This window comes from Suricata suricatta, chromosome 6 (assembly GCF_006229205.1).
Source record: "Suricata suricatta isolate VVHF042 chromosome 6, meerkat_22Aug2017_6uvM2_HiC, whole genome shotgun sequence".
NCBI classification, from domain to species: Eukaryota; Metazoa; Chordata; class Mammalia; order Carnivora; family Herpestidae; genus Suricata; species Suricata suricatta.
The window spans coordinates 6,758,922-6,776,072 of NC_043705.1; the positions used below are offsets into that span (position 1 = coordinate 6,758,922).

The window sequence follows — 17,151 nt, forward strand, 5'->3', positions numbered from 1 at the left end:
ACTGGATAGTTAACAAAGAGAAAAAAAGATGTACAACTCTGTCACTTCTAGACATGTGAGACGGAGGTAAATTATCCTTTCCCCGGCTCTCCTCTGATGCGTCAATCAGAGCTGACCTCTGGCCAGACGTCTGCAGGCCAAGGATCATCTGATATTACTAACATCCTCACAGGCTGAAGTCCTATAGCTGTGGTTTCTTAAAGTGAAAGAGCAGTCAATGTCACAAAGACGATGTTCTCTTAGTACATAGATAAAATGACTAAATCGCTGACCTAGGCATATATTTGCTTGTTTTACGCCAGGAAAATCCATTTACAGCTCGAGGATGGGCCAGATATATAAAGGAAAAGTCCATTTCTCCTTGGGATTGTTTTTCTGAACTTTTATCCGGAGAGGTAACAGCTGTCCGCCAGTTTTCTACATTATACCATACCTTTAAAAGACAGTCATCCTAATGAAAAAACAAAAACAAACAAAAAAATAGAAAAACATTCACATGAGAATTAATTTAAAGGTTAAGTCAAACATCAAAAGAAAGAATTTTCTCCCCAACCATAGGAATGTAGGGGTGTGAGGTGTGGTTGGCACAGGGGGACCGAGAAGAAAATCTCTGACTGTGAAACTTTTCTATTAGCATTCCATAATTGTGTTCTGAGAATTAAGGTATATGAATGTGTATATTTTGCAAGAAAAGGATCAAGGAAAATTTTGGTTACCGTATAGGAATTACTGAGAAAAGACTGATGGATAAAGGGTTTATTTTCCCACTTAGTCAAATATCAAATAAAAAAGTATTACCACTAGCAGGCTTACAAAGACTGCCAATATTTTTAAACAAAAGTTTTCATAAAGCATCATGTGAATGTTCAAAGAAAATGCTGAAGACAGTAGTGATGAGTTAATAGCTACTACTATATAAAATATTCCACGTCTATTTATTTTGAAAGGGAGAGGTAGACTGTGACTGGAGGGAGGGGCGGGCAGGAACGGAGACAGAGAATTCCCAGCAGGCTCCACGTGGTCAGTGCAGACACAGGGTTTGATCTCATAAACTGAACTGCGAGATCATGACCTGAGCCAAGTCAATAGTCAGTCACTTAACTGAGCCACCCAGAAGCCCCAAAATATTCTAAGTACAATTAAAACTGCATCTGCTAATTTGGGAAGCATGGGAAAACAAGGTGGACTACACTGTACCATGTTCTGCTTTTTACTATAATTGCACTTCCACTGCAACTGGAATCAGAATAAACTCCATTTCTCTAAAAAAAAAACCTCACTGAAGACTTAAAGTATCTCACATCTTTAGTCTATAGAAAGGTTTAAATCACGAAAACAATTAATTTCAGACAATATGTGTATGGACTATTTGGTGATCCAAAGATTACAAATAAAATAATTTCAGAGAAATATACTGTTGTGACATCAGCAGGGAAAAACATGAAAATGGTTGTAAATGACCTCATAGAAAGTCTGTAAATTATTATATTTGCTCAAAAAATATGAATTATTTGCCCCAAATCAAAAAGTTGGTAAATGGCAGATTTATATCCAGATCTACCTTTAAGTCTATGTCTCAATTATACTGTACTAACTTTTAAAACAATAATAGCCCATTTTTGCTATATTTTAAATAAAATATATTTTTATTAGAATATATTTTTAATAGAAAACATTTTCTACTTAAATAAAAGAATAAATCCAGTTACGGTTTTTGAAGTTTTAAAATAAACCAACAGTAATACTATTTTCACAAAATTACCTTCCCAGCAGTGGCAAAAAATTCTCCATCTGGTGAAAATTTCATTAAGTGAATTTGGGAAGCAGTTCTGTAAATGAAGCAGATAAAAAATAATTTTTAAGGAAAATTAGAGAGAATTCTATATTACTTCTCTAACCTATATTCAGGAACTTGCTCTAAATAATGGAAAATTTTGTGATAACAAAAGTTTTTTACACTCAATTTTAAGTCCATCTCATAAATACACAATGAATAAAAAGTATAAATTTTTAAATTAAGTATAAAAATTATTTTTATATGAAAATATCTATGAGATGGACATTAAGTCCATCTCATAAATACACAGTGAATAAAAAGTATAAATTTTTAAATTAAGTATAAAAATATTTTACATGAATAAAAAGTATAAATTTTTAAATTAAGTATAAAAATTATTTTTACATGTAAGAATCACACAAGGAAAGACTTCTCAGTCTTTAAAGCTTAAGACAAAACAATCACAGCTCTCATTGTCTTAGAATACAGATATCGAATGGCTCTGGAAATCAGATTTCCAAACTGAATAATGAAACCTTTCTCTTTTTCATATTCTATCATACATTTTCATGGACAATAAATCAATATTTTGAAATGAAATCTCCCTTAAGTAGCACTGACCTCACTGAAGATCACGTGTGGGTTACCAGGGCACGTCCACACATGAGGAGTCTGCCTGCCAGCTTCACCCCCACACTTGGTGCACGTTTCCTTTTCTTCTCCAATGAGCTCTGGCTCATTTCACTTCATTCCCTTCCCTTCTGGCTGGCTGCCCATTTATGCTGCTCTCAAGACAATCCTCACTATCACTGCTTTCCTTTTCTTTACCCAATTTGGTGATTAGATAGATTCATCTTAAATTTATTTGTAAAGCAGGCCAAAGAGGAATTGTGTCACAGTTCCTTCCAAATCAAAGTAACATTCTTCTTGATCTTAAATGTAATAGTTATGTAATAGAAAGTATTGATACGTATGTATGAAAAGAAGAAAATGAAATCACCTACAGTTACACCACAACACTCCTTCCCAGGCAAAACCACTACTAACATTCTAATGCACAGACTTCTAGACCCATCTCTCCACCTTCCTTCTCTATCTACTTTCTGTGAGAGCATATAGGGGAGGAGAGGACGGAGTGAGGTCATACTACAATTTGCTTTGTAACATTTATCTATTTTAAAGTAGGTAAAGAACACGTGTGCATATCAATGTGTATAGGTCTGTATTAGTTTATGGCTATGATATTCCATTACATACATATGCACTGTTTTAAAATAATTTAACGTTTCACCGCTGTTTTCTCATTTTTGCTGCTACAAAATAAGTGGTGCAATGAACATCCTTGTATACACATTTTTATGCATCTGGCTAATTCTAAGGATATTCTTAAAACAAATTATTAAGTCTCTGATCTCCATCAAAACCATCTCCTAGAATGTGACCTCCGTCCAGGTCCTCTCAAAATAGCTAAGGCAATCCCTTTTAAAAAAGGGAATCAGTTCCCAATGCTCCCTCTGCTCAAAATTCTCAAGAGCTTCCCAACTCAGCACAAAAGGCAAATGCCTCACAGTAACCTCTAAGCAGACTCCTGACCTTGTTCTCTTTACTCCAGCTACACGCTAAACACACCCCTATCAGAGTCTGCACTGAATGTTCCCTCTGTCTCCGAGATTCTTCTCTCAGAGATACTCCCACACAGCTTGCTCCCGCATTTCTTCAGGTCTGCACTCAAAAGTCACCTCTATTCTTCTTCCTCTTACCCTACTCAGTTCTCTGTGGTACTGCTGATCTCCGTCTAATGTGTTTAACAAGGATTTTACATACATCACAAAAGGAGTGTGATCCAGCTCAATGCCATTCAGTGTAATCATCAGCTTCTCCTAAATTGAAACCTTGAGTCCCATGGCTTTTCCGCTTAATTAAATAACCATCCCAAATAAGTAGTATGTCTAGTCCAAGTTATTACTGCAGATTCTAATCTTGAATTAATTTAAGATTCTTCCCCTCTCCCCAAAGCACAAGACACATTTCAAATTCTCAATTCAACCCATGGAAGCCATGTGGTGAAGGGAATATAACACTTTGCTGCACCCTACCCCCATCTCCACAACTTTACATGCAAGACTCCAGAGCAAAGATAACTCTTTTAAAGAATTTTCTTTGCAAAATCCTACTCCCTCTCCACATGTTACCCTTTTTAAAACTCACGATCTAGCCTAGGGATACAACATATATGGAACCAGCTCTCCTTTCTAAACTCTATATACCAGGTCTGCTGTGCTCTCACTCTGGTATCTGATATATTTCTACTCCTGTTTCATAGAAAACTGACTCAGGAAGAATGCCACTTAACATTCTGTCCTACTAGTTTACTGGTTTGTAGTCTTTCTCTCCCTGCCTGGTCACTGCTATCGATATCCCAAGCGCTTCTACCACTGTCTGAAACATGGTAAACACTCAGCAAATGTTTGCTGCATGAATGAATGAAATGTGGAGTTACTATCTCATGGGTATAAAAAATTAAGCCAGTTGATTCATATTCTATAGAAAAATACCACCTACCCTCTCTCAACAACAGTATTTAAGAATACCTGTTCTCCAAACACTCACTAATAATAGATATTATCCATCCTCTTCTTTCTGGATATTTTGTATTTCTTGATTTTGAGTGAAGTCCATAATTCTTACTTACATTATTCATATGTACTACCATTAAAAAATTTTCACTTCATTGTCTATTTTTGTTTACTACTGAGATATTAACTTTTAAGACCACCTTTTAAAAAAGCATTAACTGCAAATTGCAATACTTTACTCAACTTTTTATTTATTTTCTTTGTGGTCTGTTTGCTTTACAGAATTTTGTTGTTGACATGGTCACAAATATTGATGTTTTCTTTTCCTTTCCTTTCAGTTTCTACTTCTGGTATCATACCTAGAAAGTCTTCCCTAATTTAAAGCAGCATTTTTCATACAATAGTGCTAGAACATAAACGTCAAATGTTAAAGTTTCTTAGTAGCCACATTTAAAAAAGTAACAAAAAACACGTGAAAGTATTTTATTTAATATGTCAAAACTCGTATCATTTCAACATGTAATCAATAAAAAAAAATTTAACTGCGTATTTTACATTTCCTTCCTTTGTGCTAAGTTCTTGAAATCCAGTGTGTATTTTATACTTTATAGCACAGCTCAATTCAGACGAACCACATTTCAAGTGCTCCAAAGTGGTAGGTCACTAGTTGCCACCATAATGGACACTCTAATTCCAAAATATAAAAGTTCACCTTTATTTTCTTCTAGTATTTGTTTCATTGTGTAGAAATTCCAGGTTTCCCTCTTTCGACACTTACTGTGGAGTGACGTGCGAAACAGATTCTATGTCATTTTCCTTTCCACAGAGCTACCATGTTTGCCCACTGATGTAAAATGACACCTAATACACTGAATATCCATGTGTAATTGGGCCTAATCCTGGAACCTGACCTGTTCCTACATCAACAACAAACTGCTTGACCAGCTCTAGCTTTAGAAATCATTTTATTATGCTATCTTCATTATTTTATTTCTTACAGAATTTTCCTGATTTTTCCCATATTTAATCTTTTAAAAGAAGTTTAGAACTATGATCAAAAGTAGAAATTCCAATGGGATTTTGACAAGGATTATGTTCAATACATAAAGTAACTTAGGAAAAATATACTTCTCCACAATAGGAAAACTTCCAGTCAAAAGCATGGAAAGTGTGTCTGTCTCCTTCATTAGAATTTAGCAAGTTTCTATTTAATGATAATCGTACAGGTTTAACGTATTTTTTTGTGTTTCTCCATAGGTGTTTTATTCAGTAATTTTTAAAAAATTGGATCTGTGAATCCTCTGTATTAACAAAAAGACCTGCAGCAGAATAAAAACTCAGTACGTTTTATGTGAGTGTAGTTTTACACAAACTAAAATGCATTTATAACAAAACGCACATGAACAGGTTTATCACTTTAATCCCCTAGTTAATTGCTTACTTGCAATGCCAAATGCATCTCCAGTCCCCCAAATTAAGATCTGTTTTATCTGGATTTTCATCTTCAGTTGGCTTCTCCAAGTTAGCATTGGACCACAGTTGCAAACAGCTAGAACCAGTTAAAAGACGATTGCCTAAAAATATATATACATTATTCACCATTTATTATTTAGGTATTTAACTAGTGAGTTAAGTTACATGGTTACGAGTCTCATATAATACTATAAAGACAAATCAACTTCTAAAAAAAGTTAAATAACCAAAACATTTGGGGGGAAAATGAGGCTGTATTTTAATTCTGTTGAAGCAGCTTGGGAAAAAGGGAAGAGATCATGTAATCTTTCATTTAACAAATACTTAATGAGCATTTTCTTTGTGCCAGGCACGTACTAGCCACTTGGGGAAGGGGGGGGCAGCAAAATGACAAATGAAAACTGTCCTTTTTCAAGATGATTTCACATTCTGGTAGAGACATTCTGTAAAGAGAGGCATGAATTAATGCAAGTTCAAATATATTCCCAAGAATGATTTATAATTTGGTTTACGGTTAAGAAATAAGGTGGACAGCAGACTTGGAAATAATTCTGGTCAGAGACTAAAGCATTTTTGAAGTTTGTAAGGAATTTGGAGCTTGTTATAGGTAGGTGGGTATGTTAAGTGTGTGTGCGGGGGTTACATAAGTGGATCTGTACTTCAGAAGAAGTCTAAAGTAGGATGGGCATATATCAACAGATGGACTTGAAGAGGCTTCTAAACCTCCCTGCACTGAGATAATATGCAACAGTTATATGGATAGTATGTACGTTTTTCTAGAGAGATATCCTTAATTTTCACCATGCTTTCAAAGGCTCCAGTGCACAAAGACAGGCAAAGATTCTTTAAAAAAAAAATAATCCTAGAGATAGATGAAATTAGAGAAAATAAAGACACAGAGAAACCTGGTTAACTGACTATAATAACACACAAAGGAAATCATGAGGATCTGAATCAAATATTAAAGTAAGAAGCGAAGATTTGAAAGCCATTTCAAAACCAGAATTTTCGAGGTTTGACATCAACTAAAAATCAGGAGATACAAAAGTTTTCAAGGAAAAATCCCAACTTATGGCTTGGGAAGTTGAGCAGAAGACTGTGTTATCATCCAAACAAAGAAGACAGAGGAAGAGACAACTGTGGTCAAAAAGGTGAAAATAAATAAGGCGTTCATTATGGCAATTAAGGACTAAGGATTTGTGTCTCCCTGGAAAGATCACTTTATTTCAAGGAAAGTGAGTTTGTGACAAAGCACAGACTATTGATCAAAAATCCCTGTGTCTAAATCCTGAATAAGTCATTTAAGTAGTCATGTGAATTTAATTAAGTCGGGGAAACTCTGAGCCTCAATTTTCTTTTCATCTGTAAAGTCAGAAGTGTGTACAGATTAGCTATAACGCTTCAATATGTATAACCATGAAGCACAGGCTAACAGGCTTAGCAGAAGCGCAATAAACAGTAGCAACAAGGTGGAAGGTCTCAGAGACAGACAAAAACAGCCTAGAAAGCATCAATGAGACACTTCATTTAAATTTAGTTATTATTCTACTGCTTAGTTTACCAATAGACACGTTTTTATTTTTTTTTAATTAATATATAACTGACATATGACACTGTATTAGTTTCAGGTGAACAATATAATGACCTGATATTTGCATACACTGCAAAATGGTCAGCACAGTAAATCTAGCCCACATTGATCACCACACATTGGTAACAATTTTTTTCTTGTCACACAAGAACTTTTAAGATCCACTCTCTTAGCAACATTCAAATATACAATATGGTATTGTTAACTAAGGTCACCATGCTGTACGTTACATCCTCAGGACTTATAACTCAAAGCTTGTACCCTGGGGCCACCTTCACATATTGTACCCACCCCTCTCTCCGGCCTCTGGCAACTGCCAATCCCTTTATTTATGAGTTTGGTTTTTACAAGTTTTCTTTAACATAAACTGAAGTTGAAATGAAGGAATACAAAATAATTAATAATTATAAATAATTAATAATTATAAATAATTAATCCCAGTTATGAAATGATACAAAGATAGCTAATGTATAATACAGTACATTGCCTTGAACACAAAGGGTGGAGGTATGAATGTTAAAGTAGAGGAAAAAAGACAAAAAAAATCGTAACAGAAAATGTCATGATTAACCTGGAAGCAAGAATGGATCTGGAGAAAACACAGAAGTACGACAGTCAATTTAAGTAATGGCATCCGAAAAAATTTCTTTATATCCCAATACCTGGCATATAGTAAGTAAATATTGGTCAGAAGAAAAATGCTAATATTTCACTTAAAATATTTAAAATCAGTTTATAAATAACTAAACTTCACTTGCAAAAATAATATACTAATTGCTCCCAATTATTTATTACAAGAATAACTCATTTTTCAACCAAACCATTAAATTTTAAACTTTAAATTGTAAAAAGAAAATAACTCAATCACAAAGAGATAATGGTCTGAGCTGTTGTCAAGTCACTATTAGGTATGTTAGGAAAATAAGTAATTATCTTTTTTTTCTTTATTTTTTAGAAAAAGACAAAGAGAGTGGGCAAGAGGGTCAGGAAAGGAGAGAGAGAGAGAGAGACAAAGAGACAGAGAGGGGGAATCTTAAGCAGGCTCTCATGACTCCCCCCCATCATGACCTGAGCCAGAATCAAGAGTTAGACTAACTGAGCCACCCATGCGCCTCAAGTAATTATCTTTTAATACTACTCTGTAATGCTGACTTTAGAGGAATTTAATATTAATACTATCCTGTGAAGCATTACGACTGAGAATTCAACAGTACAATATCCAAGCAACAATTTTGTTATTACTAAAGAAATATCACTCAATTCAAATGTTAACTATTTTTATTGCAGTTATTAGTATGACACCTCAAGTGGCTAGTTTACCTGCTAACAGTATTTTTATAGGGCTCTTATCATATACCAAGTATTTTCAAATACACTGCTACATCTGGTCATTAAAAAACTACCTTGTAAAATAGTCATTACCTTATTTATAAATGAGTTAACCATTCTTGATCTGTTAAGTACTTTTTTTCATGATAACAATATAGGCAAATAACAGGAACATTTATTGAAAGCCTAATATATGAGGGGCCCCTAAAGATAAATAAATTACTAAATAAAAGAGAATCTCAGCTCTAATAAAATTTTAAACCATGTAAACAAATAATTACAATAGACTGTACGAATTTAAGAGAGTAACTATACAGTGTATCGTTCAAGTAGAAATTTTTCTGAGAGTAGAAGGTGACACTATTATCATACGAGAACAACAGGCATTAACTTGTCATAAGTCTCTCTCTAGTAACAATAGAGTTATATGCCAAGGGCTGTACTAAATGAAACGCGAAATTTGAACCCAGGTCTGATCTCTTTCCACTGTATGTATAAAATATACATGTAGATTACCAGCTAGTAATAAGCATCAATCCTCTAACCTCATGAGAAGAAACATTTTAAAACAATGTGATTTTAATAAAGTTTCTCAAAGATAATCTCTTTTATCTTCTAAAATAATTCCCAAAGTTTGTTTTCTAAAGAAACATTTTTTCTTAGCCATTTCAACTATTATATTAAAATGTAAACTATCTTATTTCTAAAATGATGACTTCTTAGTTCTTAGTGTTTCGAAGAGAACTTCTTCCTTACATTCTAGAAACGTCTATCTATTGGATATTGCTATATGATATGCAAGCATGTCAAACTCCACATATCCAAACAAAACCTATGTTCCATTATCTGTAACTTCTACATATCACTCGTCTTGTGGTCACAGATATTCTCAAAATAATCTAAAAGCCAACTGTCAATTCTACGGTCTGTACATTTCGTAACTATGCATTCTTTTCATTAGTCATTCAACATAAGTTAGGCACCTATTACATTAAAGACGCTGAAATAAATTCTTATTTCTCATTCGGACTACTGTGAATGCATACTTTGAGAAGGCAATGATAAATATAAATATTTATCCCCCCTCTTCCCCCAGACCCTGGCCCTTCTAACTTACTGCTACCAGTTAAATCTGGTAAAACCATAAATTTTAGCTTGTCTTGAGGCACTTTGAAAAACCCATAATAGTTTTGTGGACAGTCAAAAAGAATTCAAGTTAAATACCTTCGCATAACTTTAAAGACCTTCCATAACATGTTGCAGTCTTATCCCCTTATCACCAGACTCACTCCAACTTCAAAGAAGTCCTAACTATTAACAGAATGTATCTTAAGCTTTCTTCTTCTGTGCCTTTGCCCACTGCTGTTAACTGATAAAAACTGCCTTTGGATTTTTTTTAAATGCAGAAATAGGTAAGTGACACACAGGTGATTTCTTCTTAGAATTCCCTTCTTTTTCTCTCTTCCCATGTATCCCTACTCTCAAAGCTAAAAATCTATCTACTGACAGGTCAGAAAGCTCCTCCTTCAATGCAACTTTGATTTTCCAGACAAAAGTAATGTCCTCTTTCTCAAATCAATAGGTATTTCTACCATAGGGAGACACTGATACAGTGAGTATTTGTGTCCACTGCAGTATAAGCTCTAAAAGAACATAATGTTTTACTTACTTTTACTCCCCACAATCTCACACAAGGCAGAACTGAAACACATGAAAGTAATAAAGGAAACAGCCCATGCAAGTGATACTGTTATTTCACTTCAGTTCATCCTGCTTGTGTTCTTACCTGCAGGATCCCAAGTTATGTTGTGTGCTATTGATTCCAGAAAAAATTGGCCACTTTTCTGCCACTGACTATATAATTCCTAAAATAAAATAAAGTAATTTAGCCAACTATTATTGGCAGCATTTTTCTGTCAAATATATACATTCATTTATTATTATCACTTAGTATTCATAGCAACACATGAAATCATTTTTTTGAGGTACAATCAACAATGCAGTCATTTTTAAGGAAAATAAAATGTTCAATTCAGTCAAAAACAATAAGAAATAGACAGTGGAAGAGATTAGTGAGAGAATCAATACCCATTCCTGGCGCTCCAAAAAAGTCTGCTTCAGCATAAACAACCAGTAACTATATGCCACTTTGGATAACATTCTCTTTAACCTCAGGCTTTTAAAATTATAATGTGTATCTTATTATTTTAATAGTTACAAAGGTTTAATTTTAAATGTGCCTGTGTCTGTGCTATCGGAGGCTTCTTTCTCTTTTACTGTTTCATCCTCATCTGAGATCATAAGGTAGTGTGAAAATTCAGAGTAAGAAAGGTAACACTTCCATTATATCATATAATTTAAGACTTTTTCATTTTTAAAGCAATATTTTTCAAATTTTTTTTACTGTAAGCCACTAAAAAATATATGTTGCAATAGGGCCCAAAACACAAACAGACATAAATGCAATCTAAGTTTACCCTTATTACATGTGGTCCACTCTAACATCTATTTTACCTCATTTTAAGTTGACTTCACTAACCTCTAAAAGACTGAGAACCACAATCTCTTAATGTAGTGGTTCTCGTACTTTAGTACAATAACCTGAGATGTTGACCCTAAATACAAATTTCTGAGATGCACGGTTTGGGCTCAAAAAATCCAAAATGAGAAATTTGTACTTTTTAAAATGTTTTTTATTTTTGAGAGAGAGAGACAGCGTTGAGCAGGGGGGGGTCAGAAAGAGGGAGAGACAAAGAATCTAAAGACAGGCTGCAGGCTCTGAGCTATCTGTCAGCACAGAGCCCGACGCGGGGCTCAAGCCCACAAACCACAAGATCATGACCTGAGCGGAAGCCGGAGTCAACGACTGAGCCACCCAGGCGCCCCGAGGAATCTGTACTTCAAACCAACACCCCAGGTGATTCTGAGACAGGCGATCTGCAGAATATGCTTTTATGAAACACCGCCTTGCAGGAATGGCTCTTAATCATAGTTCACATCAGAACCCCCTCTAGAACTAGACACAGAAGTGCCAAGACACAACCCCACACCTACAGATTTGGAAATCCCGAGGGCAGGATGGACACATGGACCAACTAGTGATTCTGAAGTTTTCTTCTCATGAAGGACCATCACCTTAAAAGAATATTCCTGAATGCACAATAAAAGGGAGACAGTATCTTTTTAATGAGGATCTACAGATTCTCTTAGATATCCAGGAATTTTATAGATAGATTCTATGTACCTTCCAAAGTCTGTTTTTCTATTTGATCCAGTTTTCCCTTTATTCATCAAGCTTTTTTTTTTTTTTACATCTTTTCTGCAAAGTCGGGGTTGCCTACCAATAAACCAGCCTCTTATGACTTTTTAACAATATAGTAAATAATTATAACTAGTACATGAGAAAATGGGCAAAAACTAAAATTCCTCATTCTACCCTTATGATAAAGGCATTTTAACATAACTGATTTTTTTAAGTCAGTTATCTTATTTAACAAATATTTATGGAGTATTATTTGAAATATATCATCCTGAACAGAGTGCTCACTTTTATTTTTACTACTTTCAATTACTAATTCACAGGTTATTAGGGCCTCTAATAATGGATTCATTATGTAACACAACATAAATACAAATCAGGGGAGAACTGTGAACTCTCTTTCCATGAAATTTTAAAATGAGTAGCAGTTAACCTAGAGAAAATATTTTTCATTCACACAAGAGAAAGAAAAGAAAGTCCACACTTAGGAATCAAAACAGCTAGTTTTACTTAGTTCTGTGGCTCAGCCGCTGTTTCACTGGTTAACTAACTTATTTTCTTTGGGCTACTGTTGGCTTACTTATAAAAAAAATAACATCTGGTTATACTAAGAGGGAATTTGAAGATACTAAGGAGCTAAGTGGAAATGAAATAAAAAATATTAAAGATATATATAAAGGTACGTCTATTATTTAAACACTTTAATTCTTTACACTGAATGTACTTCTGCACAGTTTTTGACATCATGTCATCATTATAATAGTCCCAAAAAAAATAAATCGCTATTAGCTGACTTCAGAATTGAGCAAAGGGCCTCTAAGATGGACTTGCGTAGACCTGAGTGGCTGGAAAGCAGCAGAGAAAGAAAACAAGCAATGCCCTTAAGCCCATTCTATGCTGATCCTCTTTGACACGGCTTAAATCACCAGTTTAATCTTCATGGAAATTGGTAAAATAACCTGGTCTGTCTACTGTATTTAGGGCATTAAAGCACCTGAGACATTTACAATACAACCTTAATATTTATGAACTATTGTTTCCACCAGCTTTCAGAACTATTTCTGAATACAGTTTCTTTATAAAGTAAAACATTTACTGACCTGTTAACAGTTATACTACACAATGTAAAAAGCGCAAAAAAAAAAAAAATCCCTGGAGGCATGTTAAGACTCTGCAATTAAAACGTGTAACTTTAAGGGGCGCCTGGGTGGCTCAGTCGGTTAAGCCTCGGACTTCGGCTCAGGTCAGATCTCACGTTCCTGGGTTCGAGCCCCGCGTCAGGCTCTGTGCTGACAGCTAGCTCACAGCCTGGAGCCTGCTTCCGGTTCTGTGTCTCCCTCTCTCTCTGACCCTCCCCCTCTCATGCTCTGTCTCTTCTGTATCAAAAATAAATAGCATTAAAAAATTAAATTTAAAAAAAAACGTGTAACTTTAAGAACAAAATACACAAGAAACAGCACAAAAACTATATAAAAGTAGGTAATAAAAACCAAAACCAAAGAGCCACCTTGACTAGATAATGGGGTTTGCCTCTAGCAATAAATCAAGTGCCAACCTCAAAGCCATTGACTCTTCAAATATTTATTATAAAAGAAAAATGTCAGAAGGAAAAGAGTATTTTCAGACAATTCATCAACACAATTCAGTTTAATTCTATTTCAATCCAAGATTTAAAACACATTTTAAATATAGAAGTGGCATTTACATGTATCTATAATCATGATATAATTTATGATTTATTTGACCATCACTCTGATTTTATACCCCTGGAAAACACTGTCTTTCCATACTCAAGACATTTCGATACCTAAAAGAAAAATGATAAATTACTGACCAAATTTTTCTTTTCCTTTGGTAGATTAACTGGTTCAAAAACAGAGATAACATTTCCATAGGATGCTGCAATCTTTTAAAAAGAAAAAAGAAAGAAAACTTATGGACATGTTAACTTACTTATGAATCAAAAGAGCAAAAGAAATTAATAGTATAATTTAAAATAAGTCCCCCCAACACAATTTCATTCATCAATATTTGAAATGTCAGTTTTAAGAGATCACCATATCCAAATCAGAATTTCAGTGCTGTCACTTACTAACTGGATAACTAACACATTAGTCTCTTTGTACCTTAGTGTCTCTATCTATTTTTATAATATGCATAACACTATCTTCCTAATGGAATTAGTTTGAGGATTAAAACAACATCTGTAAAATATCTAATATGTAATTATCTTATAAGATGAATGACAAATATTAATTCCCTTCCTCATAGAAAAAATATACTGATATATTCCTTCTCAAGTAAAAAATTAGACTTAAAAATCAGTTTCTGGGTTAATCTCTTCAAAGTTCAAAATTCTGTCAGCATATGTGTAGCCTTTTAAAAATAAAACTTCGATCTATTCCTTTGTGAACTAAGAAATTCATTTTTTCAATATTCTATTTTATTTGAGTATCTTTAAATTTACTCTTTCAGTTAATGGCTCTGTTTTATAGGTAGCTACTGTTAGAGCTTGAGGGAGCCATGAATGAAGAACACTGAAATATCAGAAATGAGACTGATACGTACAAAGAATGAATGAGGGACAAAAATAAGAACATATAATCTAGAGAAGAGAGGAGTAAGCAATGAGGATATAATAAGCAATGGAAAAAACTTTCAATGGCTATTTTTAAGTGTTCGGCCAAGTCCAAAGGGTATAGAAATCATCTGCAATGAGTTGGTCTAGAAGGAAGTTTTAGTTTGGGCTTTTACGTGTGGATAGAATTTCAAAGAGCAGAGAATATTCAATGTAGAAACAGGGTATAACACAAGTATGAACACAAGTGTAAAGATCAGAAGAGAAAATGTATGCTTGGAGATGACCATTAGCCCAGACGGAACAGAATGTCCCTGAGAATAAAGGACGTGCATCCAAAACGGCACATTTGAGCCAGGATGTGCAGGGCCTCATGCCAAGGCAAACAATTTGAACTTTGCCAAGGTACTGAGAAGCTAAGAATGTTTTAAGCAAATGAATAAGATAAATGCAGATAAATTTTCTCATTAGAATTAATCTAGTAGTATTACAGAGGGAAAAAACAGCAAATGCTAAAATACTGGATGTCTAGTATTAAACAACATTTCCTTCTTAAAGGCAAACAGAAATACCCAGGTATCATAACCTGCAAATTTTCTTCCTGCTATCATAAGGAGTCATTTAATTGTACTAATATCTGTGACACAAAGGAAACTTGCCCTTTATGAAAATGACTATAAAATCAAATAACCTGTTTGTCTTAACATAGACTGTCATGTAATCTATGATCTCATGAAAATATAACTCATATTGGAAGTTATTAAAATGAGATTTCCAACATTAACCAGCTCTATGTGAGTCCAGATGGTATAACCAAGTTTTTAACAATAATGAAGATTATAGAACTACAGAGCTGGAGATCAAAAGAACATGAAGGGGGGGAAAGTCTCAAAGATTTTCAACATTCCATAATAAAGATCATTTTTGTAATGTAATGAGAATTAAGGCTGTGAACAAAAGAAAGATAGGTAAGAGGCACTTGTAACTATAAAGGGAAGAAACCCACGAATAACAAAGACGAACAGTCCAAGAAACAAGTAAAGATTTCAAGAGCCAAAACTTATTCTACTCTAAGTATCTCCAAACTAGGTCCTAAGAGGTAACTTTTCAGACTGGCAGATTCATCAAAATGATTGGGGGGCGGAGGGAGGTGGGAGATTGGGTCCATGTGATTCCTCACACAAAATGTTCTGGTGGAATCATATAGGCAAGCAACATATTTAAACATCTAGCAAAAAATTAAATAAATTTGCAAAGTTTAGCCCAATCTATCTACAAGTATACCCTGGCCTGGCCACCTAGGCCTACATGGTGTTATATTAAGCTATAGACTATATTGGCCTACTAGCTAGCACTCTACCACTTCTGCTACTGTGTAGAACCCTATTTCACCTGATACACAGTCATAGCCTGTCTGTTTTGTTGTTGTTGCTGTTCTACTTTCAAGGTTACTTCTTACTTTTCACATGCAAATAGAAGTCCAAACGAAATTTTTCATTTTTCTTATGGACTTGGAATAAACTGATACAAAATTCCAGACTTGAGGAGAGCTGATCTCCATTTTAGTACAAAGCTTTTCCAGAAGTTACAAGGAGATACCTGTACAATAAAGAATGACTCTAACATAGGATTTCTCCTCAGTAGTTTATGTGTAAAGAGACTGAAGGTTTATTGTCATTCCTTTACCTCAATCCAATCAATTTTTAAATAAGTCAACTTTAGACCTCATCTATTGGTAATGTTTCACAGAAAAGATTATGCTATATCTTGAAATTATGTAAGAACAAAATTCCTGACAATCTCTAAGACGAATCAGAGAGAATCAAGAATTTTGTTCTCTATGATGCATGTTAGAGAACCAAAGAAATGTGTAGCTACATTGTCCCTGAAAGAAAGAAAGCTTCACATTCAATAGCAAATACATACTTTGGAGATTATCCTGACAAAAACCATATTCAAAACAAATCTCACATTATAAGATTACAAACCTTGCCTTGTTGCATTGAGCAGTCTACACATCCTACTTGAATATTTCCATGTTTAGCGCCTGGTATTATTTGTAATCTTTCAAAGTCACTTCCCAGTATAACAATGTCACATCCAGATGCATAAGCCTAAAAGAATAAAAAAAGAGAAAAAGAAAGAAAAAAAGAGAATAAAATAAAAAGAATAAACTTGTCAGAACATATTTATCATGTAGAATACTGGCATTAAATATTATGTTTTAGCAGAGTAATTTTAAATATCCCATTTAAAAAAAATCTGTATAACTTGAGAATATTTCCTTTACCTCTGATACTCAGTCCCATCAGCAAATTTAGCCAGTCCTGTCCACAAAATGTTCACTTCTTCCATTGCTAATGAATGGTACTGCTCTTGTCTAAGCTAGCTAGGCTCCACACCAAACATGGGGTTCAAACTCATGACCCCAAGATTAAGAGTTGTATCAAGTGAGCCAGCCAAGCTCCCCAAGGAATCAGCATCTCTTAAAAATGCTTATTAAAGCAAGTAATTTGCCCTGCTTAAAACCCTTCAATAGTTTATCCATCAGACATGGAATAAATCAAC

At 34.3% G+C, this 17,151-nt stretch overlaps 1 protein-coding gene across 2 annotated transcripts in view; it reads right to left on the bottom strand.

Moving 5' to 3' along the window:
• DMXL1 (Dmx like 1) overlaps positions 1 to 17,151 on the bottom strand; it is a 129,574-nt gene that overhangs the window by 96,548 nt on the left and 15,875 nt on the right. For both annotated transcript variants that reach the window (XM_029941556.1, XM_029941555.1), the window contains exons 2-7: positions 16,572 to 16,697; positions 13,840 to 13,911; positions 10,533 to 10,611; positions 5,795 to 5,927; positions 1,763 to 1,829; positions 273 to 451 (exon numbers count right to left, since the gene is read on the bottom strand). In XM_029941556.1, coding sequence (XP_029797416.1) covers positions 273 to 451; positions 1,763 to 1,829; positions 5,795 to 5,927; positions 10,533 to 10,611; positions 13,840 to 13,911; positions 16,572 to 16,697 — 656 coding nt within the window. The remainder of the gene's footprint in view (positions 1 to 272; positions 452 to 1,762; positions 1,830 to 5,794; positions 5,928 to 10,532; positions 10,612 to 13,839; positions 13,912 to 16,571; positions 16,698 to 17,151) is intronic.